The sequence below is a fragment of the Falco biarmicus genome, chromosome Z (assembly GCF_023638135.1).
Source record: "Falco biarmicus isolate bFalBia1 chromosome Z, bFalBia1.pri, whole genome shotgun sequence".
NCBI classification, from domain to species: Eukaryota; Metazoa; Chordata; class Aves; order Falconiformes; family Falconidae; genus Falco; species Falco biarmicus.
Window position 1 is genome coordinate 7465040 of NC_079311.1, and position 27829 is coordinate 7492868.

At 37.1% G+C, this 27829-nt stretch overlaps 2 protein-coding genes across 8 annotated transcripts in view; one reads left to right on the forward strand and one right to left on the reverse strand.

The window, feature by feature from the left end:
* KIAA0825 (KIAA0825 ortholog) overlaps positions 1 to 5397 on the reverse strand; it is a 252855-nt gene extending 247458 nt beyond the window's left edge. For all 3 annotated transcript variants that reach the window (XM_056325815.1, XM_056325816.1, XM_056325817.1), the window contains exon 1: positions 5316 to 5397. The gene's annotated coding sequence lies outside the window, so the exon portion shown is untranslated. The remainder of the gene's footprint in view (positions 1 to 5315) is intronic.
* Positions 5398 to 5401: 4 nt separating this feature from the next.
* The window catches only part of SLF1 (SMC5-SMC6 complex localization factor 1), a 39442-nt gene continuing 17014 nt past the window's right edge, over positions 5402 to 27829 (forward strand). Inside the window, exons 1-11 of one of the 5 annotated variants that reach the window (XM_056325818.1) lie at positions 5402 to 5507; positions 5976 to 6104; positions 6248 to 6323; positions 8670 to 8913; positions 11652 to 11814; positions 16519 to 16650; positions 18120 to 18173; positions 21925 to 22083; positions 22639 to 22805; positions 24171 to 24308; positions 24970 to 25135. In XM_056325818.1, coding sequence (XP_056181793.1) covers positions 5499 to 5507; positions 5976 to 6104; positions 6248 to 6323; positions 8670 to 8913; positions 11652 to 11814; positions 16519 to 16650; positions 18120 to 18173; positions 21925 to 22083; positions 22639 to 22805; positions 24171 to 24308; positions 24970 to 25135 — 1437 coding nt within the window. In that variant the 5' untranslated portion in view covers positions 5402 to 5498. The other 4 variants (XM_056325820.1, XM_056325819.1, XM_056325821.1 and 1 more) reach the window with 4 other exon arrangements.

Genomic DNA, 27829 nt, shown 5'->3' on the forward strand with positions numbered 1-27829 from the left:
AAACACACCAATGAACACATTATTTTAGTACTGAATGCTTCTACTAAAATATCCACGAGACACTAAGAGACACTGATATCCCAAAGCAACAACCTGGAACTGCTAGGGAGGGCTCACAAACAAAGTTGTAAAACCACGAAAATTACCTGCCAGATCTGCTGGTAACAGGGGTTAAGCTACCTTAACTTAAGGTACAACTAAACAGTTACAAGGAACTGCTACAATCCTCTGTTAACTCACCTTAAGTAGCAAATCTATGTCTGATACCTGGATGTCACAATTTTATACAATCATCCAGCTGTATACTTGTAAAATGCATAGTATTTTGTAGAACTGTATACTTGTATTATAGTATTTTATAGAACTGTAACATACTGTCAGGTATTTTGATACTAGTTTACTCTTGTTCTACTTTCATTATCTGCCCTATTATAATTTATGCCATACTTTCTCCTAACTTCTTTTTAGTACTTTTCTCCTTCCATTCACAATCATCTGCACCTTTTGCCTACCCTCTGTACTAACCTCAAGTACAGCCAACAGCATAAAAAGTAAAAAGCGTACACGCAACATGTTAACCTACTGGTTACATCATGCCTAACTTGATTTTCTGAGGTCCTGTGAGCCAGGGTTCATGTTTTATCTGCATTGCGGGGCATCAATCATGCAGTTTGCAATTGCCTAATAAGAAATAACACTGGGCGGAGAGAAGGGTTGTTGCAGAGAAGATATTATTGAATATTCTGAGTATATACATTGCTATTTAACAACATACAATCAAGAAAAAAATTATGATTTCTGCTAACGTTACACTCATTCCCCATTCTGACTGCAGTCACTTAAGAGAGAAGAATACATGAAAGACAAAGAAATGTATTTTAGAACACACACACACACAATTAAAATTCAACAAACAAAATCTGAATGAGCTTATGTGGATTCTCAAAAAAAAAAGGTGAAAGGACTTTGATGAAGGAAAATTTGCTGATCATATCAGAATGGAACTCGTATGTAGGAGAAAATATTCGAAGGTCAGTGGGGGAGTTAGGTCAATTAAGTATTCCAGGCAGGTATAGCAGATTTAGGTCAGGGCAGGAGAACAGTAATATGATTAAGAAAGAAGGTCCAAGCAGCCAGGGACTAACTCATGTCAGGCAAAGACAAGAAACGAACTTTACGTGGTAGGGAAGGTTAAGTATTACAGGCAAAATAAAACCATTCCACTACCTATATTTTAAAAGAAAAAAGAAACAAAACCTTATTGCAAGTCATGAGTGACTGAAAGTACACTAATGAAGTGAAGTTCGCTAATTCATTATTTGACACACAAGGTATATAGCTTGGCATCACTTACACAACAGTTACTGAACCAGCTGCTGAACACTGTTCTGTGCTCTCCCTAACATTTGTCCCTCAATACTGATTCACTGACACACATTAATGGAATGTGAGTCAGTAGAAGGGCAGCAGAATGCAAGGACATAAGGATATAGGCTGAGCTTAGAAAAATCAGAAGAATGTTCTTCATAAGAAAAATGGTTACACAAAAGAAACATAAACAACACCTCCAAAAAAGACCATAAAGAAGTTTTAAAATATAAATACAAAGTCATGACAACAGAGTTTACACAATCATCAAGGCTTGAAGAAAAGCAAAAATTTTAACACTTGTTCTGCCATTCGTTTGTTCATGAGCTCATGAAAGACACCACAGGTACGTTTATAGCAGACCAATTACCATTAAGAAGATATTCTAGTTTCTGTGGATTTATATTATGTTGGTACTGTTTCTAACTCTTATAAACCCTTAACACTATAGAAGAAAATTCAAATTCCTTCACTGTTTCAACAAAGCCAGAGTCATTTCGAGCTTTGTACTACGAGAGACTTATAAAACCGACTTAAAACAGGGCAAAAAGTTAGATTTTTCTCCACATGAAGGCAGTGTGGAGACATTTCATACTGTTTTAGCTTTTACAACTGACTTTTCAGTGTAGCTTCATGGGTTTTTTTACAGAGCTGTGATTTCTAAATGTTTGACCAAAATTTGGCTATGCATTGTGATTTTAATTTTGCCAAACAATACTGCTTAAACAAGCATACACATTTATGTTGAGACAACAGAAAAGGTCTAATGAGTAATTTTTAAACTCTGAAATTGTTAATCAGCCCACTGACAAACTTCTCTGCATGATGGCAAGTCTTTTAATAACATACGGCAAAATATCTTCCACTAAATAAAAAAATCTGTAAGATCACAACAGAATAGAAGCTAAAGCATGGATTGTATCACTGCCACAATTACTGCAAGGAATTACATAAAATTTTCAACACAGGAAGTCAAAAGGCTAATGAGGGACAAAAAACATGGAAAAAAAAATTCCCCAAATGCTAAGTTGCAAAGTTAAGGATAAAGAGGTGAAGTCTTGCAGAAAGATGTTGTGAGATTTAGGGACAAGGTTCAACCGTGATCACATTGATCGTGGCAACAGAAGTGAGGCCTGGAGAAACACAACTCACACATATTACATGAAGTATAATAGCTGTCTACAGGGAAATGTAAGAAGTGAATTTTCAAGGCAAAAGACATCGTGGTAATACAGTTATGTGTAGAACATAAAGGAAACAAAAAGTATAAGGTAGAATGCTAGATCAGTGGGTTGAAAATGAAATATCTTTTTTTTTTTGTCTCTCTAGGAAATAAAATTAAGAAAGCAGCAGCCACTGAAATCTGCAAGAGACAGGCACCTGAAACACTGCAAGTGAACTCTTCCTGTGAAAGACTAAAAGAAATACTTATTCGTCTGATCTTGATTTGTTAAAGTACTGAGGACATCAGAGCTATACAGTCATCCTTGATAGTCCTTAAAACTAATCAGAAATTTTATAAGTGAAATTCCATTTGTGTAGCACTGAAAATCACTTGTGAATTTTTATAAAGATGTTACATGTACTGTAAAGCAGAAAGTGTAAAAGTGGTTATCCATCTAAAACACAAACAGCTTAAATATAATTTATAATACTGAGCAGCTGAACCATATTTTTGACAAGCACATAAATAGAACAAATAAAACCCAGAGATACTGAAAAGTACGCCAGTTAAAGAGACTGCTCCCTAGACCTATGAGACCTAATATTAACTCTTGTACATAAGAGAAAAAATAATGAATTGAGAGACATTTAGCTACTATAATGAGATCACAAGAAGGATGGAAAAAAAGAAAATAGTTTTTTTATGACAAAAAATGTAATCAATCTTTTTGAAAAAATAACGAAGAGGGTAAGTGAAATCCAAACTTAACAGACATGCCTAAAATTAAGGTCAAAACATGTTCTTAATTTCTTAAAGCTACACTTAACAATGTATTTTAAAGCAAAAATAAATGTACAATGTTGGAGGTCTGTTATTTTGATTCCATGTATTATGTGTCAGACACAAGAAAAAAGAAATAAAAACTAGAAAATATGTGTGCTTGTATGCTGAAGACTTCTCCAGCCTGTTAAAAGCCCTGTGGCATAAAACTATTAGTTACCAGTTAAGTAATGGTTAGTAGCTAATAGTAGTTAATAAGAATTAAACTATTTACAAAAAAGTCCAAGTTTACAAAAATTAAAATAACTACTTTACAGTGCTGACAACTCCACAGTGAAGGTATACATGTGCAACAGGTATTAATAGAAAATGCAACTTATGTTCATTGTCCATCTAGAAATGCAAGTGATAAATACAGCCATTTAACTCTGAATACTCAAGTTGATATTTAAAGATTTTTCAGTGCCACTAACAAAACCTGGTGATAGAGGCTGCTGATGGTTACTTCTTCACGCTTGCATTGAAAAAGACGCAGAAAACTTCAGTATGCATTAAAGGTACCAAAACAAACAGCAACAAGACCCATCTGAGGCCCAGCAGAACTATTTTTCCAGTTTTATTTTTGGGAAACTCAGATTTAAAACCAAGCATCCAACAGGCTGCCGAACTTCAGATGTCTGAAGCTAGGGGTGGTTTTGGTTTTCTTTCCACAGGAATACCTATGTTTTGTAGCACTGCTGAGTTCAAAGCATTGCTTCTATTGATCTAAGCTACAGTGACAAACACTCAGCACTTGTGAGTTTTGCTGTACACATCTCAGTTTACAGGTCTTACATATGAAACAGCTACCTCAATGAGTACAAAGTGAGTTGTCCACTTTTGCATAAGAATTTTATGGAAGGGGAGAAAGTAGCATTAAGTTTTCTAAGGAAGCAATTCTGTCATGTCTTTTTTTTTTTCTTTTTTCTTGAATCAGGACATGTGCCTTCTACTTTCCTACTGCATAAAAAAGGAATTGAAGTGTTCCACAAAGCTAGTTTTATTCATTATGAATCACTAACAGACTTCTTGTGTACTATCCATTCAGTGCGTTACATGACGCAGTAATGACAAGTCAAATACATGAGGGACCAAAATAATATTTTGCAAAGAACCGTCATCTTGGTATTCCTACATTCCTAAATTCTAAACCGAGTGCTTGAAGTACGAGCTGAATATTATTTTGACCTTTTCGTGTTGCTTTGTAATCTAAAGAAAAAAATCAAACCCTGATTTCCGTAGGAAGAGTGAGTACCAACTCGATCAGCGGGGCAGGAATCCCCTCACCAAAACATGTGGCTTGACTATCTGGCTGCAGCAGTACCTGGCCATCTTCCCTGAGGATCAGCCATCATGTGGCACAAGACACTCTGAAAGTTTCTCTGAGGCACAGCGAAAAGGGCACCGAGGATCAGCAATCCCTGGTCCTTCTCCTGACTGCCACAGACAGCCCGTTCCAGAGGGGAGACGCTCCAGCCTGCGCCGCCCGGCCCCTCTGCCTGGCTCCTCCGCCCAGGGACCTCTCTTCCGCCCCGCAGCACAGCCCCTTGCCAGGCGGCTTCTAACTCTGCCGAGCAACAGAAACGGTGCTTTTCCAGAGACTCTGGGGAGGGGCCTGCGCGTTTCCCAGCCTCCCCCCGCCTCACGCCAGCCCGAGGGACCCCGTCCCCTCGGCCTGAGGGAAGACCCCCGCTTCCCGCCCCGCTCCGAGGCGCCAAGCCGGGCCCGCCACGCCGCTCCAGCGGGGCCGCCTCAGAGGAGCGCCGGCACCGCCCTCCCCGCCGCGGGGGGGGCGCCCACAGCCCCTCGCCGCCGCTCAGGGAAGCCTCGGCGCTGCGCAAAGCTGGGCTGCGCCGCGGGGCAGAGCAGCGCGGCCGCGGGGAGCCCCGGGCCGCAGCGGGCCTCCTCGCTCGGCGCGCACGGTAAGGGGAGGGGAACGGCGGCCCTGCCGGGGGCCACTTACCCAGCCCGGGCTCCCCCCGCGGCTCCGCGCCCAAAGCCCCGGCGACCGCGGAGCGTCAGTGACAACGTCCCGGAACGGCCGCGCCGCCACATCCGGGGGCGGGGCGGGGGGAAGGCGGGAACGCGCCGAGGGGCGAGCGTGGGTCGTCCGGCCCGGCTGGGGAGCGAGGAGGTGCCCGCCAGCATGGCCTGTGTACGTGAGTGCACCGGGCTGCCCCCGCCGCAGAGCGGGAGGCGGTTCGCTCCCACCCGAGGCCGCCGGCCAGCCCGCCGCGCCCCGGGGCACTGCCCCACGGGGCCCCCCTGAGGGCGGGAAGCCCTCCCGCCGGCGGGGCGCGCTCGGTCGCGGAGCGGGGGCCTGAGGGGCGCAGCGTCGCGCCTGCGGGCCCGGGGGCTGGGCTGCGCTCCCGGCGGGGGGCGCGGGCCGGTGCGGGGGCTCTGGCCGCGGTGCGGGGGCTCTGGCCGGTGCTGCCTGGCAGGTGGCCGGGCTGTGGCAGGCCGCGGCGGCTCCGCGTGTGTCGTGCCCCCTCCTCGGGTAGCGTTGGTTTCCTCGCGCTCTGTTTTCCCTTTTTATCGGAAAACCGGTAGGAGTTGCTAGCAAGATCATGGAAGTAGCGTTTGGTGATGCCTGTTATGTGTGTTTATGCTTTTCTTTTAACAGATGGCAGGTGGCGGCCAGAAACGGATAATCCAATTAACCAGATTTAATAAACAAGAGAAAAGGGCACTACGCAAATGGCTTTTGAAACTGGACTGTGTTTTTTTAGATAGTAAGGTATTGTTCACTAAGGTACCTGATGCTTAGAGCAGAAAGTAAAAATGCAAGCCTTAAAAGAAAGGGCTATGCAGTAGTTTAGAGTTATGTGTAAATAGCTAGGGAAGTTAAACTGTTTCTAGTCACACAAGTGTGTTGTTTTGTCTTTGTTTTATTAGGAGTACAGAAATTGTACACATCTTATAGCAAAAAAGCTGTGCAGGAGTGAAAAGTTCTTAGCTGCCTGTGCTGCTGGTGAGTAAAAGCTTCCCTGTAAAATGTCATTGGATCATGACGTAGGACTGGAAATGACCCTTAAAAGATTTCTGGTTACCTGTTTTCATTTTGTGAACCTTCTTACTAACCCTCGTTCTCCTTGTTCCATTAACCTTGATTTTTACCGCAGTGTTATATTCAAATTCTGATTTACTACTTTTTGGTTTGGATTTTTTTTCCTAAATGATAGTCCTGCCATCTTCCTTTATGTGATCTGCATCTGTTCCCAGACAGAAAGCTTTGTTATATGTTAGTTAGATCATGAAGTCATACCCATAAGATTGGGACAAAAATGGATCGCTTGAGAAGGTGACAGAGGGACTATGGACACCAGTAATCAGCATGGATTTTTGACACCAAATTTGCACGCAACATTCACTGGTAAAGGTCACTGTCTGTAAGTTGTGGTTTATGCAGCAAGAGAAAACTCCAGGCTTTTGCCATTCTGACACAAGCCTCTGGCTTTCCTCTTGCTTTGCTTTTACCTAGGGCCTGATGCTGAAATCCCATACATAAGCAACTAAATGCTTTTAGAATGAGAATTCTGTATTTTAAGATTTTTTTTTTATGGACAGATTATGTGGAAGGATTTTATGGTGAGTTTAGAAAATCTTGTGGTGTTACAAGACTTCACAATACCAATCTATTAACTGGTTAAATGTGATCTTTATTTTCCCTATATTGTATTATACCAAAGCATTAAAGCAATTTTTATGAGGGATAATCTTAAATTTAAGAAGTAAGAGACAGAAATAACTAAACCTAGATCTGGGTTTAAAGATACATGTGTATTTCTTGATTCTGTATTTATACTTACATACTATATTAGTAGACATTTTCAATCATCTATTGCTCTGTGTATGTGTGTGTGTATATATATATATGATTTCTTGTACTAATGTAAAATTCTGATCACATTCTAATAAAAAAGGAAACAGCCCAAAAGTTTCCATGGGGGAAGCTACTGAAACGCAGATAGATTTGTGGCATAGCGCTTTGCTTTAACTATTATAAACCTTTGAGTTAGTGTTTTCTTAATTTGGGGGATTTAAAACATCTGGAGATGCTTTCTTGAACTGAGTAGAAATGATAAATTACTGTCCCCATGGCAATGCAAAACTCTGCCATGTTTCTGTACTTTCAAATCTTCCCCCACATCATGCAGTAGTTCTTAATCCTGGGAGAGATGCTGTTTTTACATTATCATTGCTCTTGCCCTTGATGGCGGAGAGTGTGCTCATTCCTACTGCAGTTTTTCCTGAGTAAGTGTAAAAAATCACATTTAAACCCATTTAGAATGCCTTAGAGGTAAACAGAAATAATAACAAGGGTGCCAGTCTTCATGGACTTCCTAGTTGACAGAAGTTTTGAGATGGAAACTTTGAATGAAAGTGATTTTAACATACAGGTTGTGCACAGCATACCTTTTCCAGTCCTAAGTCTACTGGTACCTATGCTAGGTTATATAGAAGTACCATCTGTGCTCCTGCACTGAGACATTTTGCCAGTCAACCCTGCTGTTCTGTGAAACCAATTAGGTTCACACAATTCAAGTCAATTTCTCTCGCAGTGTCTTCTGTAGGTACTGTTTCTATACAGGAGCAGGGTACTAACCACGGCTCTTGACCTGAACCTGTAAGAAGAGAGAGACAGAGAAAAAGGGGAAGATCATTACATACAGTATCAAAAGCATACATGCAGAAGATGAAAGAGGAGAGGCGGAGGAGGTGGAGCCAAAGGATGAGAGAAAAGGATGTGAAAAGAAGAAAGGGGAAAGACAAAAGTCTAAACCCATATCCCCCTAATATTGGTATTCACTACACTCGCAGTGCAAGTAATACTAAGAATATATAAAAGAAATGGCTTGGATGCTAAAACCTTCCTTCCTCTTTTTAATCATTGGTGGTAAAATATTTCTTCATTTTACTACATTTCCGTACATTTGTAAAAGTGTCAAATTATATTAAAAATAAAGGGTTAAACAAGGTTCTGTGGAAGTGACAAGAACAAAATCTGGGAAGCTGAAAAATTCCATTTGCAAATTTTTGAGGAGATAGACAAGTATTTTGTCTGGGAAGGGTGAAAAAGTACTTCATCGCTAAAAGAAAACAAAACGATCATTTTCAGTGGCATTGTGAGACTTCTGCTTCTAAAGTGTGAAGAGGAGAACTCTTGTAGGAGGAAGAAGTTTTTAAAATGGTACTTACAATTGCAGCTTTTATTTGCACAAGAAAGGTTGAAGTTAATTTTGTATTAGATCTTCAGTTGATTGCCATTTGTCTGCACAAAAAATCTTTTGTGGTTGACAGTTCATTTGCTTTTTAGGAAAGTGGATACTAACTAAGGAGTATGTAATTAATAGTGCCGAAAGTGGCAGATGGCTTGATGAAACAACGTACGAATGGGGATATGAAATTGAAAAAGACAGCCATTATTCACCTCAAATGCAATCTGCACCTAAAAGATGGCGCAAAGAACTGACACGCTGTGGTGCTCCAGGGGCCTTCCACAGATGGAAAGTTGTCCTCTCTGTTAAGAAAGGTGATAAACGAATGGCATCTATTACAAGGTAGGAGGATATGTCTTAGACCTCAAATAATGAAAAATGGAACTCTTATTGAGTGGTTGAACACATTTTTGTTCTTCCATCTTAGCTAATTTTGTCCGTAATAACCTCCAGCTCTTCAAACTCTTGAGTTGTTTCCATTAATATACTTCGATACTTTTTATAATAAAATTGCTTTAAATCTTTAGCCTACTGCTTTTCTTGCTTTCTTTTAGTGTAGTCTCAAAAATAACACACATTTGCTTACATTTGTTTCAGCTGGGATAGAGTTAAGTTTCTTAGTAGCTGGTGCAGTGGCATGTTTTGGATTTGGTGTGAGAGCAATGCTGAGAGCACACTGTTTTTAGTTGTTGCCTAGTAATGTTTTACAGTCACTCAAGAAATTTTCCGTTTCTGCAGCCCTGCCAGGAAAGGGCTGTAGGGGGGCACTGGCAATTGGGAGGGGATACAGCCATGGTAGCTGACCCAAACTGGTCAAAGGGATATTCCGTACCATAGAACATCGTGCTGAGTATATAAGCGGGGGGAAGAAGAAGGAAGTGGGGGATGTTCAGAGTGATGGCATTTGTTTTCCCAAGTAATTGTTGCATGTGATGGAGCCCTGCTTTCCTGGAGATGGCTGAACATCTGCCTGCTGAGGGAAAGCACTGAATGAATTCCTTGTTTTGCTTTGCTTGCTTGTGTGGCTTTTACTTACCTATTAACTTTGTCTCAGCCCTTGAGTTTTCTCACTTCTACCTTTCTGATCCTCTCCCCTGTCCCACTGTGGGGGGAGTGAGCAAGTGGCTGTGTGGTGCTTAGTAGCTCTCTAGGGTTAAACCACGACAGTTTGCATCTGAAGTAAACTGCTTACAGAAACTTTGTTCATGAGGCAAGGCACACAGGCTTACACTTTTTATGAGTAATCATATATTTTATGTGGATGTTACATTTGAATAGTAGCTGGAACAGGATGCGTTATTTTGCTTGGGTGGGTAACCTGAGCCAGCTGTGAATGCTGTTACAGACCTGGGCCACACTGTGAGTGACCTTATGGGTTTTTGCATCACATCTATGTAATAGCTTCTTGTAGTTCTAAAGACCTAAATCTTTACTGTAGTACATGTTTCTGATAAGATGTAAATACAGGTAGCTCGGAGGGGAAAGGAAAAGCAGGGAAGAGGAAACAATGGAAGTGCAAGAATTGTGGGACAGCAATTTTTTTCCCCATACTCTTCCTACACATTTGTTTTCCATAGTTTCAATACTACATTCAACTGCAAACAAAGCATATTAATAACATTTGCTTCTGGTATGCTAAAAGCAAACATCCCCTGACACTGTTGTAGTTTCACTGCAGGAGCAGATACTGTCCTACTCTGTTGAAATCCCAGTTAGGAGTACTCGGGTCAGGCACAGATGCATAGGCAAGAAGAGAAGTGCTGTTTGTCTGGTTGATCGTGGTACAGGGATGCATGCTGCATCACAGAATACCTGTCTGTCTGTAGTTCATAAAGACAGTGTGAGGTATATCTGAAGTTACCATGTTCTGATTTTCCCAGCTGAAGACATTGTAAGTATGCTGTTTTCTTGGCTGAGCGGGAAAGTTTACTATGTGCTGTCTTGCAGAAAGACGCACCCATCCTGCTACACTTGTGAAAAAATGCTGTTTCTTTTTCTGTAAAAATTGCTTATGCAGATCTTCATGATAACATGATTAAAATGATGTCTTGCACAACTCCCTTTGCAATGGAAGTAACCTTTAACAGGAACTACATCAGCAAGACAGGGGAACAGGCAGTTTTGTGCAAAGAATCTTCCTTTTCCAGACTGTTACCCATACACCGATATAGGTATCCTTTTACTCGGTCAGAAAACACTGAAAGGTAGATAGTTTTTGTCTCCAGCAAGTGCTGTTTTCAGTCATGAAGGCCACTGTAGCTTTGGGGAAAGACTGATTTTTGGTTTTTTCCCCTCTAATCTTTAAAAACACTGTGCCTTTTTTCCCCTTCTGTGCTCTTCCTACCTTTAGTGCCTAGCTGTTGGATGGGTAAGGATGAGAGATCAACATAATTTTATTTTTACATACCTGGATTATGAAAAATAAAACATATATCCAGCATGTCAAAAGACCTTATTTTTTCCACCATTTTTTTTTTGTCTGGCATCTCTTCTAAAAGATGGGAATTGTTGCAGCAGTACAACTCTCAAAATTGTCCCAGGGAAAACTTAACATGTAATGGTGTCCCAAAGACAAACAAATCTGTTTTCTGTGTGATACTGGACAGCACCAAACACTATAAATGACTCCAAAATCAAGTTAAAAAGTGTATTTGTGTTATGAAAATACCATGTTATGGTTCAGAAAAGCAGGTTCCAGTTCTGGTAAACTACTAAATTAATTGCAAAACTTACTTGAAAGACCATCATGATTGTGGGGGACATAAAAATTGTAGCTGCTGTCACCAGATTTGATCTCTGAAAAACTGCACGGGTAAAGCTTTGTGTCACATATGTAAGAGGTACATGTAGATTTTAATTATTAGTGATAAATTGTGAAGAGAAGAATTTCTTGTGTCACTTCCTTTTCTGAAGGATGTGAAGTGCCCTTTTATCCTCCAAACGAAGTTTGAGCAGTGCCATACATCTAGAAAACCCTTATTCACTTGCACTTGCATGCTTGTAATTTGTGAATGATAATGTAGTTTTCAACAGTAATACTACAATGCAGTAAATACATCTTTCCTGATATGTTTATTTAGAGTTCTTGAAGCTGGAAAGGCAACCATATGTTCATCTGAAAATGTAGAGCACAATGTAACTCATATATTTAGCAGTCTACAAACTTTCCCTACGCAAAAGAGAAAATGCCTCTCTGAAGTTCAATATTACCCTTTGCAATATCTAGGAGATTACCTTTTTGAGGTAAGTAAATTAAGAAAAATAATCTAACATTAATCTTTCATTGTTAGCAATTTTTGTCAGGTTTACTGGTTACAGTAAATGATGCAGCATTAATAATAGGGATTATGATCAGCCTGAGTATTTTGTAATTTAGTTAAAGGCAATACAACTTCCTGATTCAGGGACTGCTTATCCAAGGGAAGAGAAAGGTTCTTGAATATATATAAATACCTGAAGGGAGGGTGCAAAGAAAACAGCCAGGCTGTTGTCAGTGGTGCCCTTGACAGGACAAGAGGCAGTGAGTACAAACTGAAGCACAGGAAGTTGTATCTGAAAGTCAGGAAACACTTTTTTTTTTTTTTTTTTTTTTTTTAATGTGAGGGTGATGAAGCACAGGAGCATGTTGCCTGAAGAGGCTGAGAAGTCTCCATCCTTGCTGATACTTGAAAGCTGTGTAGGCATGATCCTAGGCAACTGGCTTTAGGTGGCCCTCCTTGGGCTGGGGCTTTGGACCTGATGATCTCCACAGATCCATTCCAACTTCAACCATCCTGTGATCCTGTAATAGAAAAAATGTCTCTCCGAAAACAGTGTTTTGGTTTAGACTTTTAGACCAGAAGAGATAGCAGCAAGGAAACATACATTATTTCTTCTTCCTCTTCGTGTTCTTCCTTGGCTCTTGCTTTGTGCTACTAAGAAAAGGTCCCAGTGTAGATAACCATCAGCTAAATAGTTATTCACAAAATACCAAGAAAAAAGGTACTATTTTTCATTTATATTCTCTTGATTTTGGTAGGGCTTTCAAATGTGTATATGTATGTATCTATCTGTCTACCTATGTATGTGAAGGTACATATTTTTTTACTGAGTTTGGCTATATTGTATCTTCATGATTCAAGATCAATGAAATTACTTTCTTCTCAACTAACCTCAATTCTACCTTTTTTCATACCATTATAGATAAAGTATTGTAAAAAAGTCTGTAGATTGTTAAAATTCAGATTCTGAACTCAAATCAGTTTGCTCGCCATCCTTCATGGCTGGGAAGAACTGGAGGTTGCAGTGTGAATTTTGTGAGGGAATGGTATACTAGGCAGAGAAAATTCACTTACACTATTTCTATGGTAGGAATCTAATGTAAGCTCATCACCTGTATTCCCTTTTCAGCGCACTGAGCTTGATACTGCAAGAATTGTGATTTCTTAAAATAATTGTATGAACCATTACCTGAGCATACCTTTAACTCTCCGTTACTGTAGAAAGATCAGTCCATATTTGTAAACAGATAAAATGAATTTAAACTGAAGAATTCTATAAGCAACCATATGCTTATAGGTATGGTTATGATGCTCAACTCCATGCAAATATATTAGCATGCAAAGAGGACTTGGTAAAAATGGCTTATATACCAACAGCTTATATACTGTAATGCTTCGCTATTTGCAGAACTGTGATGTGTGGAGTCAGAAGAGACATAATTGTCTGTATTTCAGAAAATGTTAATGAGTCCTTACAACTCAAATCACATGACGCTCACATGTGCAAAGACAAGATTCAGCTTTGTCTCTTTCCATATTAGAAAACCTGTTGCCATCCATGACAAAACTTAATTTCTCTTTTACTAGTCAAAAGTGTTAAATTCTGGAGATTGCAAGCTCAGTGTTTCTTGGTTGGTAGAAGAGGACTCTCCAAAGTCCCTGTAATAGCTTTTTCTGTTACCTAAAGTAGAACATGAGACAGTACATCATCAGATCCACTAAGGCACGAGGACCTGGATGGACCTATATGAAGAGAGAAGCCGCAGTAAAGGTCATCATTCTAGGGAGACAGATTTTTGCTGGAATGGCTAAGCCAGATGAAGCATTCAGTGCAATATCAAATGGTTTGGAGTGTTAGGTTTACCATTCAGCTCCAAAATTGGATCAGGAGTTAAATTCACAGTGATGCAAAACATAAGGCAGAGCAAGAAAAGCAACTTGCTTCTCTTTCATCTTTCCATCTGAACTATGAGGGACTTGTCACAGTTTGTGAATTTTCTTTTATGTGTGGAATTCACTAGAATTAGAATTTTTTACTGTTTCGCTTGAGAGAGATGCCTCATGATTCATAGCTGTTTGCTTATCAGATGCACTATTCAGAACTTCCTAGCATTTTGACCTTTTGACCTTGAACTACTCAAAGGCCTCAGAAGATGCTTTTAGTCTGGTAGTTTCTTGTACTGTGGGACAATTATAGTCAACTGCTAATTGAAAATACTACCTTTGCAAGCAAATAGGAGCCAAAACTGTGTTACTAGGAATAACCTACTTCATTTGAAAATCCTTTGGATTCTTCAGATCAAAGCATATACCTGACTATTCCTGTTTTAACAAGCAATAAAGCTGTTATGGAAGGGTGAGGAGAGGGTTGAAGGATCTTAACATTTACAGCCTGAATAAAACACACGTTAACATGGGATCTTAGTTTAGTGTTCACTCTCTTAATGAAATATGTTCAGAGAAACTGTTCTCTACTACACCTCTCAGCTAAGATAGACATTTACGTTTAATAGAGGAGTGGTTGTCAAGTTTTTGTGGCTACCTTAACTTTTCTTAATTTCTATGAGAAAAAATGTGGTTCTTGCTATGCACCCTGAATTCCTCCCAGGTGTAAAAACGGGTTTCCAGCTTAACCAGTCCATTAGCTTGCACATATCTTTTTTTTTTTTTTTAGACTTCATTAAAGTAACTCACCTCAGAGGCCAAGAGAGCATTAGCTTTCTATTTAAATGCATCTAAAGAACCTCAGAAAACTGCCAAGACTCCTAGTCTCTTAAAAGTAAAAGTATAAAACATAGGCAATCAAATCACAGCACTTGTCCAAATGTATTAGGCTTTATCAAACTATGTTACGGACATGCTCTTGTCTCTCCCTCCCAGAAGTGCTTGGCACATAATTCATTAGAACACTTTAACTTTGCAAATTGGTAGTCCTGCTATTTGACTGCTACTTCTAGCAAAAATAAATACCCTCCTTCCTCCCCTAAACACCTACATATATGTCCAGTTGCTGAATTCAGCAAAACAGTATTGTATTCTCTTCAGTGGACCTGCAGTGACATTCAGACTATTCTTGCTATGATTTTTTTTTTTTTGAACCAAGTCTTTGCTTCATCTTTATATTTTATATCTGTTCTTATAACCTCAACCTCGTAACTCCAGTGTTAAAATACTCTGAGGGATTGTCATTAATGATTTGATCCTACAAGGCGTCAAATTATACAGATTTATTGGTTCAAGATATTAAAACATGTATGATTTTAGGGACCTAATCTCACACTTAAATTTAAATGGACGCCTTAAATACTTTGTTGGATACATGCTGGAATTAATAAAATTTTGCCAAGATGGTACTATAAATTGTTTAAATACAAGTATTTTTACAGGCGTGTTGAAAATAATGTGCAGAAAGTACCACAAGAAGTAAAGACTCATGAATGCATCAGAATTCAGTTATCCTTGGCTCATCAAAAGCTATTGAGAGCTCTTTTGAAGTTACTAAATTAACTCTTTTCTGTAACATGCAACAAACTCAGTATTTGTTGAGAAATATCGTTATACACGTACCAAATACTTTTGATTTGAATTATACATTTAAGGGAAAATCTGAAAACGGTATGAAACATGTTCAGTGTTGGAGACTTTACTTTGAAAACCTAAAAGTATAAACTGTTCATGGCTTGCGTCTTGTCAATGCATTCACTGTGGGTTTTTGCCTGCTGTTATTTCCCTAATTTCCTATACTTGATTCACCCATCAGATTCAGGTGTTTCAATCAGGCCAGCTGCCCCAAGCCTTCCAAACCTGTTCTGAATAAAATATGGTCATCAGTACCTTTCGTAACTCCTCACACTGCAGGAGTAGGCTGCTTTTGTAATTAGTTATACATGTATTTGCCTAAAACAAAGATGGTGTTTTATCTGTGCATCTTTGATCAAAAGCATACATTGAGGCTTAATTGTTCTCATCCTGAAATAACTTTTAGATACTTTTTTAGTTGTATTTTACTAACAAAAGTTATCTTGTGTCTTTGCTGAGAGACTTTTCAGAATGAGTTGGAAACCAGTTTGATAAATATTTGCTCATTCCTTATGCTGAAAAAATAGCTGGAAATGATAGATGGACTTAGAGAATAAAATACTTTAAAAAAACAAACAAACAAACCAAAAACAACAACTAAAGAACTTACAAATTTAAAATTACTAGTTCAGACTTACAGGCAAAAACTAGAAAAAATTTCATTGTAGTGGCCTTTATAAAATGAGTGCATGGTCATAGCCAAATTGATGAACAAACGTCTTTAGATATCTTTACTACATTTTTGACTAATCGAAAAGGTGTGGACTTTGTTTTTGGTGTTTTGAAAATGCCTGAGAGAGAATCCATTGTGGAAATACAGCTCTTGTTTCAGCCACAGGGATTGGGTCAGACTTAAAGCCAGTTACGAAGAATAATTATGGGGAAGCTTACATTGACAATTTCTATGCTATAGGTTCCTACAACATCAGTGTTTTGTTTCCAAACCACCAGCTGTTCATATGGCACATAATGTAGACACTTGAACAATTACAAAAGCATGTATATGCACGCAAGGGTTTACAATAGAATATATAGAAAGACTCAGCATGTAAAAGCTGGGTTAGAGCATTAGCTTTGAAACTAAGAAGTATTTTTTTGCTTTGCACAGAATGAAATACAAAATACTGAAGATACCAAAATGAACAGTTTCCTGGCAGCACAAGAAACAGACCAAATCGTGTCTAACATGCAGCTTGCTGAAATGAAAAATGCTGTTGTAAAACATATATATTTTGCTGCGGTAAGTAACAATCAATTAATGCTTTCTTAGTATAAAATCTGAAGTTTATATTATTAAATTTATTTTTCATTATAGTACTGAGCTAATAAAGTAGATATTTTAACATCTTTTGAAATAGTAATAATGCCTTTTAACCTGCAGTGTTTAATAATCCCGTATTTACTACATCTACCATTAATCAAAATCTAATTTAGTTATCGTAATTGGTAGGCATGGGTGTGTGGAAGACATGGTGGACTACTTGAAATCTCGGTGTAATATATGAGATAAGTAGTAGCTAATGTTGTTCAACAAAATGTCTTTGGATTACAGGCCTTCTATGACTTTCCTGTTATCTAGCTGAATTACACTAACACATTTTTAAAACTAACCATACCCTAGAGCAAGCATTTTGTTGATTCATATAAGTGTTTTTTATTACAAGTAAAGCATAGAGATAAATGCATTCTTTTGTTTTAATGTTGTCACATGTCTAATCCTGATAAACGTGCTACATTAGGAATTAAAACCACTGTTTCATATCTTTAAAAAAAAACAGTTAATTACTTTGAATTAGGATATATTATCTCTATAAGTTACAGTGGTGCAGATGATAGTGTGTAATTATTTTTGTAGGAGCTGCGTTACATAAAGCACTGTATGATATTTTTAACTGCAAACTCAGGTTCTCTATGTGTATTAGTATAAGTTCTTAGTAGCAGAAGATTTAGAATATTTTAAGTACTCAATGTACACAATGTTTAACCAAAAGATTAACAAATAGAAGTCTCCTGCTGTTTAAATCTATGCACCTTCAAATGTTGCATCCTCTGTGAGTGACATTTTATCAAGACTAGACCTGCCAGACCTTTAAAAAATGAATGTGTTGTTGACTTTTCATGTATGCTACAAACAACAAGTGCTCTTATCCCATTATCTTTCTCTCAAACTATTGTGTACTTGCATGCAGATAGAATAATCATAATCCTGAAGACAATCTCTCCTAAAAGACTTTTTTGGTAACATATATTAGTATAAATGGTAACACTAAGCTGTAATTAGATACAGCAATAATAGTAATACCTTTTTCCACCTACTGCCATATCTGTACATTATAGGTGAATTGCAAGAGGGGTCCAAAGTTTTCATTTTGCCATAGAAAAAATGAAATGCTTAATATTTTTTACTGTGGTTAAGTGGACCCATTCTAGTAAAACTGTCCTTACATACCAACCACATAAACAAGCACAGAGAGTGACAGGAAAAATGGGGAGAAAAATTGCCCATATTATATTTTCCTTTTAGGTCACTAACCTGTATTTCATAATTTCGCCATCCCAATATTAAAAAGATAAATAAGAATAGATAGCCATGTTTGAATGTTTTGCTTGAACTGTATTTAATGGAAGTTGTCATTTTGGGAGTTCTATACAGTATTGAATATATTTATTGGTATCCAGTGTGCACGTTGACTTTATCCTGTTTTACAGGCTGTTAAGCACAAGTTTGCTCAAAAGCACCGCCTGAACAAATGCACTCCGGAGGTAAGGATTCTCACAAAGAGGGCACGGTGCATATATGGAATTTTATTATGAAGTTAGGCAAACATACTTTCATTGTGAAATTAGCTATCAAATAAACTTTTTAAAATATTTATGTTGTCCAAAACTCTGATAAAGTTTATTGAAGAGTGAAAGAGCATCATTAGAATGCTGTTGAATGTTGCTCATTCTTACGACACTTTCACTACTGTTCCCTTTATTACAAAGAAAGTCTTTAATCCTGCTAGTTAAAAGAAGCTGACTGGTTATTGTTAGAAGAAGAGGTAAAGATTGCCCTAACGTGATTTAGAGCATCCTAAATTATTCAAGCACTTACTTTATTGCTACTGCATAAATAATAGCTAACTTTTTGCAGTGCTCACCAGTTTTTGCTATAGAGACAGACTTTAGCTGAAGATTGTCTCACTGTAGAAACAGTACTTTTTCTTACAGCATAAGCCTTAACATCATCACTCAGGTTTCAGATTCTATAGAAGCACAGACTGCTAGTAGAATACATTATGTTTTCCAGTCCTGTTTTCATAATACTTTGACTTTATTTCTTTTTTTGTACTATTAGTTAATTTCTCTTTTTTCTTCCCACTAAGCCATGTATATGCCATTGATCAGGTACAGGTCAGCAACAGGTTTTATTAAGTCTTCGTTATTTCTTAAGTAAATAAATACTTTCAAATTTTTCCCTTTTCTATCTATAATACTAAGAATAAATCTTTAGTCAATATTGAAACATTGCCTGTTAGTACTTAAAAAGCATTATATACATAGTAGCTATGACCTACTTTATATGATAACTTGTGTTATTTAAAAATTAAAATGGGAAACAATGTAAGATCTGTTAGCTTCCTGTATTTCTCAGGAGCTGAAGTTGTGGTATCTTCATGAAATGTACTACATAAGTAGTTATTTAGTATATAAATGAAGTCTCAGTCTGTCAAAATGAGCTTTCAGACTTCACAGAATCTTTTTTTTTTCGAATTTGATTTCTTTCCATTGACACAGTAAGGAGGGGAGGAGAAAAATGTTTTTAAAACATGAGCGCTGAAATGCCTTTGTCATTGTCCAACACTACCATTAATGGGCAAAATGCTGCATGCATTTCTGTTACTGGACAGACTTGCAATAAAATGTAATGTTAATGTTTAGTATATTGAATTTGTGGAAAAAAACTTTAGCTTTCTTAACACATGTAAGCTGAAATTGTTGTTCTGTTATTTATTTATCTATTTATTTTAAGCCTAATTATGATACTTTTCTTATGCGTGACATGCCACTTCCTTTAGCTTCATGGAATATCCATTGTTAGCCTTTGCATCTGATATGGGACTTTTATAGGCAGTATATTTATGGCTTTTAAACAATACACATTTGCAGTAATACTAGTGAAGTAAAATAAAACCTAGAAACTAAATTAACAGATTAGAACCTACATATTATATATTCAGTCATCTCAGTTTGCATCTGCTAGGAAGGCTTAACTCAGTTAAGTGTTCTGTTATCTATCATCTTCCCTGAAATTTTTATTTCTCTTTCATCAGCTCTGCTTCCACATTGTGCTATATAAAACACAGCTTGTTGTCTGTGTACCTTCATTTTTCATTTGTTTCTGCTTAAAGTTCTGATGGTTGTACCAGTAACGCTTAAGAAACTGCTAGTCTCTCATCAGCCAGAGTACGAGCCAGTGCAGATCTGTACCGTTCGTTGAATATTAAGCCCTTGCAACAGGTGTCTGCTGATACTGGAAAAAGTCCATCCCCTCAGTTTTCTATCATCCTTCCTTACCCCCTACAAATAAACTGAAAACCAGTTCTCCAGTTCCTACCTATCTTGCATGTACCTTCCAAATAATGCATCAATGTTACTGTTTCTTCTAGGACCAGAATTTTCAAGAGACAGAAACATTTAGGTTTAATTTCATAAAAAGATAAATGCTGGTATTGATCCTCAGATGAGGGCCAGTAGTAACGTGCTCATACATGCACAATATATGGAGTTATCTTCACACATCTTAACTCCAGATGACAGAGAAGTTGTTCTTTGACTGCCATTAAACAGTTTATGATTGCTCTTTAGATCTGCTGTTTGCATGTAATGTGAGGATTTTAATAGTGCATATATGAATGAAAAAACTGAAAAAAAAATGAGTTGCAAATGCCAGATGCACAAAGACTTGGTTAAAAGAAAATTGTCTAGATGGGCAGCTTTATTTATTGTTAACAATAATGTTATTAACAACTGTAACAACAGCATATGTTAGGAATCTGAGGAATGAAACATTTGCAGGCAAACTGGGTGTCTGATGCTAAGGTGGAGCTCGTTCAGTGAGACTTTAGCTGTGATTTAACTGTGATCATTTCTTTCAGAAGTTTTTTCAGGTTTGACCTGAGCCTCTGATGTTTTTAGTTTATTACTGAAACCTTTTTTGAAACTACTGCACATCATGATAGCAGTGCACTCTGTAGACCTCAAAACCACAGTTGGACTGAAAGTCTGTGTTAATTTAAATTTGAAACTAGTTTTAAAACAATCAGTAGGATGTCTTGAATAGCTTTCTGTAATGTATATTAGGAGCCAGGTTTTTAGGCAGAGATCATAAAGTCTACGATTTGTCAGGGACTAAAGCAATAATAAATTTATGTAACTGTTCAATTCCCAGCAGTCCAATCAATGATCTTCCTGACTCTGCTTCTCTCAATTGTGACTCCCTGTCCCAGTTTCATTGAAATTACCAGAGCCTCAGGCTGTGTGATCCAACAAAATAGCTGGATTTCAAAACAGAAGTTATCAGGCAAAGGGAAGCTGTGCTTCAATTAGCGATACAGCTGCAACTGGTTTGTGTATCTTAGCTTTGGCTTGAACCTGGACTAGCAGAAAGGTATAAATGGCAATGTAGCTGATATCTTCAATAGCTCCTCTTTCATATCATTAATCTGTGGAAATTAAAGTTTGGAAAGCTGAGAGTACAGACAATAACAGGGAAATTGCAGAGCAGGTACAGTGTTTCATGAAAGCCATTAGATCCTTCTGGGTCCTCTGAAAGCTTGCTAAGTTAAGTGTTTTGCTGTCATGAGTGGCAGAGAATAAGAAGGAAGCCCTGTGCCATTAAGTATATCTTCAGAGCTTTGACATCCACTGGGATCAATACCTGTGCTTATCTGTAGCATTAGCTGCTTCTCTGACATGCTATATGGGAATAGGGGAACTAGGGAGATAAAATAGTTCCATGGTTTATGCTTTTATAATGTGTACTCGTAAATGATGTATTTCATGATCTTATATTTTTTTCTGATTTTTTTTTAGCTGTTCAATGGTACTCATTATCTTACTGCTCCAGCCATATACTGTGGGATTTACTCTGTACTTTTGGAAATATTAACGCTTCTTTGCATACCTTTCCAGAATAAATTATAGATATGTTATTGAGTGTGTGAATCGTAATTTGTTTTTTAAAAGTGTAAATGTATTCATATCTTCTAAGAAGAGAAGCACATTCTGAAACCTACTATCTTTTCAATGAAAGCCCAGTTCAGTGAAGTGAACTCAGTGAAGGTCTTTCTAGATGACAACAGTTTATAAGATGTGGCAATAAGTAATATTTCTGGTTTAGTTTCTAATCTTCTCCCTGTATTACTATATTACCAACATTTTACTTAGAGATTTCTTGTTAGTTCTTGAAAGTTATCTTTGTCTTTTTTATTAAGCTGTTCTTTTACTTACAAAGATTTTTCATTCCTAGGTTAAAAGTACTGTCCCATCCAGAGGCACATGGTATATACTTGAAGGATTAGTGGAAGCATATTTATTTTCTGATGTAGTCACAGAACTTGCTGCTTGTCAGAAGTACTCTATGCCTCCCATGCAACTTCTTCATTCTCTTCTAGAATATGTCCTATTGGTGAGAGATGACGACTAGACGTGTTATAAATATAAAAGCAAGAAATGGAAATAGTATGCCTTTTGCTTCTGCCATTGTAGTTTTTTTTTAGTGATGTATTCAGTCTTCATTTTGTTCGTCAATGTATTTGTGTTAGTAAGGGAAGAATTTAATACTTAAGGATTTTTTTTAATTATTACTTATTTACAAGCCATATGAATATAGTGCTCTAAATATTGTGGAAGAATTGGCCCAGAATTTTTTTGTTGCTTTTGGAAACAGCACTTGTGACTTTTGTTTTTTAACCTAGTAAGCCACAGATAGACAGTTCGATTGAGAAAAAGGTTTGTTCTAAGCAATGTTGCATTCAGCTGGAATATCACACTCCTTGTTTCCTTCCTTTTTTCTTTAAACTCTGAATTTTGCAGCTTGTAATTATGCATCAAATTGCATGTTACTTCACTGATTAAATTTGGTCATTTGGGATTGTAAGGAATAAAGAAAACATCTAAACATCTAGTAATTGTGGATCTTCAGCCAGTATGGAACCAATGTTGTTTTGTCATTGTGTTACAGGGAAATACAGATGCAATATTTTCTGCTAAACTTAATCACATTTTGTACCTTGTTCTCCAACATGATCCTCCTTGGAAGTCCCCATATATGTTAAATTATTATTTGAATCTACTTCAGTGTCCTGTCTGTAAGAAAGGCACTTGGTCCTTCATAGAGATGCTTGTAAGGTAAGAAAGTTTAAGGATTTGTTGGGTGCAATAGTTGTTAAATTAGTCCAGACTCGAGGACTGGAGGGTAGAGTTGGATTCTCTTGCACCAAAGTCACATTCTCACCAGAACAAATTAACTGTGTGTGAAGATCTAAAATTGTAACTGAGGTTTGGGCCTTTCACTTTATGTTTCAGGAAATGTTAGTTCACAGGCAGGAGCGGAGGGGTTGGAAAGGAAAAATATACATTTTCTTGTCCTCCTTCCTTTTCTAAAAAAGGGTTATTTTATTTTTTAAACTTTCCATAAATTATAATAATGTAAGTATTATTGCTATTTTGTTGTATATATGTATATATACACACATAAATATATCTGTAGTTACAAAGCAAATTCCAGTCTTAACAAACACGTAGCTTTATGTTGTATTTTGATTTTCATCGTAAACTTCAGCATCTTGTTAAGGATGTCTGACTACATCTGCAAGACTCAGTACATTGGAGCTTTTTGGGTAGTTCATGCTTTAGCTTGAATTTTTTGTGATTTGCATCAATAGAAATTAATTCTTCTGTTCATTTGGAAGAGAAACTGTCCTCTTATTACAGTCATAAAATCTTAATAACATTTAAATAACTTGGTACAATCATGGTTACAGATAAATGAATGTGCATGATTGTAAGCATGTCTATAGCCTTGAAGGGCATTGAATCACTGTACTTGAATCACTGTAACTGGACATTTAGTAATTTTTAATAGGAACATGTCACATGGAATGGAAGAGAATTTATCTTTTAGATAAAGTAATTTATCTTTTAGTACTCAGTGGCAGAATGTCAGTACCCAGGAGTTGTATACCTGGTGGTTCCAGTACTCAAATTGCTAGCCAAAAAAATATGTTTGCACTTTACTTCAAAATTATCTCCATCATGTTAGACAATTGTTAAGACTTGATCACAAACTGTAGTCCTGTCAAATAATATGTGTGAACTGTTAACCGGAACTAAGGTATGTAGGATCTTACAAGGTCTCTAAAATATTACAAGACTCCCTTGTAATTAAATAATTTTAAAGAAGTTCTGTTAAATTCAGTAATTGTACAGTACCTCAAGTAGAGACAGAAAAAATAAATACAGTTAAATTATTTCATTTGCACTGTAATACAAAATCTAACACAAAGCCCTAGTCACAAGCATTAATTTTTTTTAATTGTTACTGTTTTTTGAAAATACAGCTTTAAAACCAAAAAGGCTTTAAAATTATGAACGTTGCTGGGGAGCAATGTATTTCTATGTCAAAATTGTCAAAAGTCAAAGCTGACTTTTTTGCCAATAGATCAGACTATGATTTCTGTCATATAAATGGATTTTTTGATGTGTATTTTTCAGGTCTTGCGTTTATTACAAAACCATTTGTCATGCAGTCTTAGATTCAGGGAGAGAAGATGAACAGAGGATAGTTCACAAAACATTATTGAAGTTTTTCTTTGATTTAGTAAAAGCTGAAGTAGAGTTTCTGACAGAAAGGTGGGTTCTATAGGATACTACTTTCTTATTACTTTTTCACAATTTAACATGCATTTCTGTGTACAGCAGGTTGTACCCTGTTTTTTCTATGGCCCTAAGAAATTGCGGTTCTACAGACATGGCAGTTTATCCAATTCTTAGTTTGTTTATTACAATTTATATAGGTTTTTTTCTAACTGTGTTTTAAGGCCTCTAACTTTTCCCAACCTGTTATTTCACTATATGATAAGTATTTCACTATATGACAAGTAAGCATTTAATTTTGCTCATAAAGTTGTATTTTTAGCTTTGCAGTGCCTTCATATTCATTCTTAAAGTAGACAAGCAGCACTTTGAACATACTGATTTATTTTAATTTTTTTAATTCAGTTAGCTGGTATCTTTTGCTAGGCCGACAATTATCTTTCCTTAGTTTATCGAGTATAAAAAGAGTCTTGTGTTTACTTTATGTGATATTAGCACAATATTAGAATTCCTTTGCTCTGACTGTAATAGTCATCATTATTTTACTTATTATTCATCAGAAATTGTGTCTGATCTTTCCATACTTAAAACTTGCCAAACCTGTGTGTGTTTTGACAGAAGACAAGGTTTCTGTCTGGTAACTATAGTAATCAAAGTGGCATAAAGATTTAGGGGTTTTCGCTTCCTTTTTCTACAGTTTGGTTGAAGGGACCCATTCACAGCATCAGCCAGTCATGCCACAGACAGTTCTTCTGAAGACCTTTTGGCTGGGAAGCGAAACCTCAGTGCTTTTTACCAAACACATAAATATTCTAGCAGGTTGGGTCGTATTTTCCCATAGAGAATCGAACAGAAGAAATGATGTGAGTATGAATTTTATACTTTAAAATAATGAAGACTGACATATTTTTTAAAGGTGTTCCTTTGTTCGTTCCTTTGTGAGGTATTATATGTAAGTATCACAGCTGCTTGTTATAGCTGCCTTTTGTTGTGAAGCATGCTGGTTTTTGCTCCACTAAAGGAAATGAATTGATCCATAAGATTCTCATATTGATCTGTAGAGAAGAAACGAGTCATGAGTAGCTTGTTGGCTACATTCAGATGTTCACATGCCCTTACCAGCAGGTATTACTGTAGTCATTAGGGACACCAGCTTAACACATCCTGTCAGACAATAAGGTGTAAGGAAAGAAATTATTATCTTGCTTTACAGTGATTGTATTCAGGAAATGTTGGAAGGAGAAAGCTAACAAAACTAACAGTTTTTTGCTGTTTTCTACAGATATGCATTATTTTATTTTAATAAATGCCCCGTTCTTTTCCCCCCAAGTTCTTTAGTTTCATTTGGTATCTTCCCTCGGTCTTTTCATAGAAATGGAATTGGAGGAAACTTAATTGCTGTTCTGTGACCTGCTGACCAGCAGGACATTGACCTGAAATATACTGAGTGTCCTCTATACCACCTCTTTCTTTTCAGAAGCTAGAGGCCTTGTAAAACATCTTTGACTTCTAGATTCTCACATAAAATACAAACTTACTGCTGTCTCTGCGTTCTCTTTTAAATTATTGTGAAAGCACAGGATAAATAGGTACTTCATTCACTTTTTCAATACAATAACAGAACAACAATAGAAAATCAAGTATTCCAGAGAAAAAAGCACTTTCAATATAATACCTAGTAGTTCTTCATTATGTTAAGAAAGCAGAAAGATTAAACATAATGAGAGCTTCACTCATCTCACCTAGCCAGACCTCCTACCTTTTTTGAGGGCTATCAAAGCGAGACATTCTGAAACAGTGCTGCCTTTTATCTTTGGTCAAGATATTTAAAAAGTGCCTAAAATTAGGCTTCTATAACCATATTTATATTTAAACAACCTACCTTTTCAAAGGTACTGAGCACCAAGCAGGCTTGCATTCAGTTGGTGTCAGTGGCCATTCTGTTTCTTTGGAAAATGAGACTGCTTTCATATGCTTCCTGGTGTTGAATCTGCAGTTTAAGTCTAGGCACCATTTTCTTTTTTCCACTGTGCCTTCTTTTGACAAGTTCCAGCATTGTAAGCCATACCTTTTTCATAAACTGTTCTTTGCATAAGCAGAATAATCACTTGTGTCAGACAGAGTGTAGTACATATATGAAAAATAAACTTAAAAGAAAGAATAAAACATAACATGAAACATAGAGACCTGGCTCTTGTTTAGATTCTATTTTCTTTATATACATACATATAAGAATTGTACTTTCAGCACAAAACCCAGATGCCTATTGCTTTCCCACTTTGATCTTCTGCACTCTAATGTACAATATCCCTGCAGATACGAATTCTAGCCTTAAAAAGCAGCTTGTTGCCTCATAATATCTGTAGTGTTGTATGTTCTTTCTTACAGCCTTATTCTTTAACTTCATATTTATGTATTGTGTTTTCTTTCCCCTTTGCCTTTTTTGGGGCAAAAATACACTCTAAACCAAAATATCATATTTTTACATTCAAAACTTGTCATTATCCCTTTCTGCACTCCCAATTTTGTTATGCTAAAACTTGATATACTGATTTTTCAATATATTCAGAGACTCCATTTAACATTCCATATCATAGCTGAAAAGGTTATTCAGAAAGCCAAAGGAGCAGATCCACCCCACCTATGTGGGCAGAACTGTGTTTTCTTTTCTCCTTCTTTTTTGTTATTTTAGAGGTGCATAAATAAACCCACAGTATTTCCATATCATATTGGGTACAAGATTTTCCTTCCTGTCTTCAGTCCAAGGATGTGAGTCGTTACCGGGTTTGTTTTTTAAAAGCTGTTAGCTTAAGAGGCAACACATTTGCAAGAAACACATAAGGCCATTCAGAAACCTGAATGAAAGGAAGGACTTTGGGTATTCTTGCTGTCTGCATGGGCACAGAAGTTAAGTGTTTTACAGTGCTGTGTAAAGGGTGACCATGTTTCCCAGCTTACACAAGCGTGTTAGCTCATGGGAAGAAACAAACATGCCAACTGCGATACGCCAAACTTCCACGCAGTTCTCCAGTGAGAATATCTGTAAATAAAAAGAGAGAAATAATTTAATTACATTATTTCGGGGGACATATCTAACACATTATTTTCTAAGTGGTAAAAATGGGCAATTTTTTTTTTTCTTTTTAGAATCAGACTATCTTCTTTTTGTGATTCAGATAGATTGCAACAGATCAGCACAAGAATGGGGCAAAAATACCTGTATATCTTTCTTCCCTTTGAGTGCTGACTTGTTGCAAAAATACGGGTTTTATATATGTGTTTAAACCTATATGCATGTAAAAAGAGCCCAGAAACAGTTATAGTATTCTAAGAGAATAAAGCCATGTTGAAATTCTGAGCTGCTAGTTTCCTTGGCTTACATACTCTGAAGGTATTTCACTTTTCAGGCCTGTTATAACCTACATCAGAAAAAAAAAGAATGAAGGGCTGTAAAGACTTAAGTTACATATATGTGTGCATTTCCTTTCTGATGTTAGGTACAATTTACCTCATCTTAAAAATACCAGAATAAAATTAGTGGCAGGAAATTGGAAGCC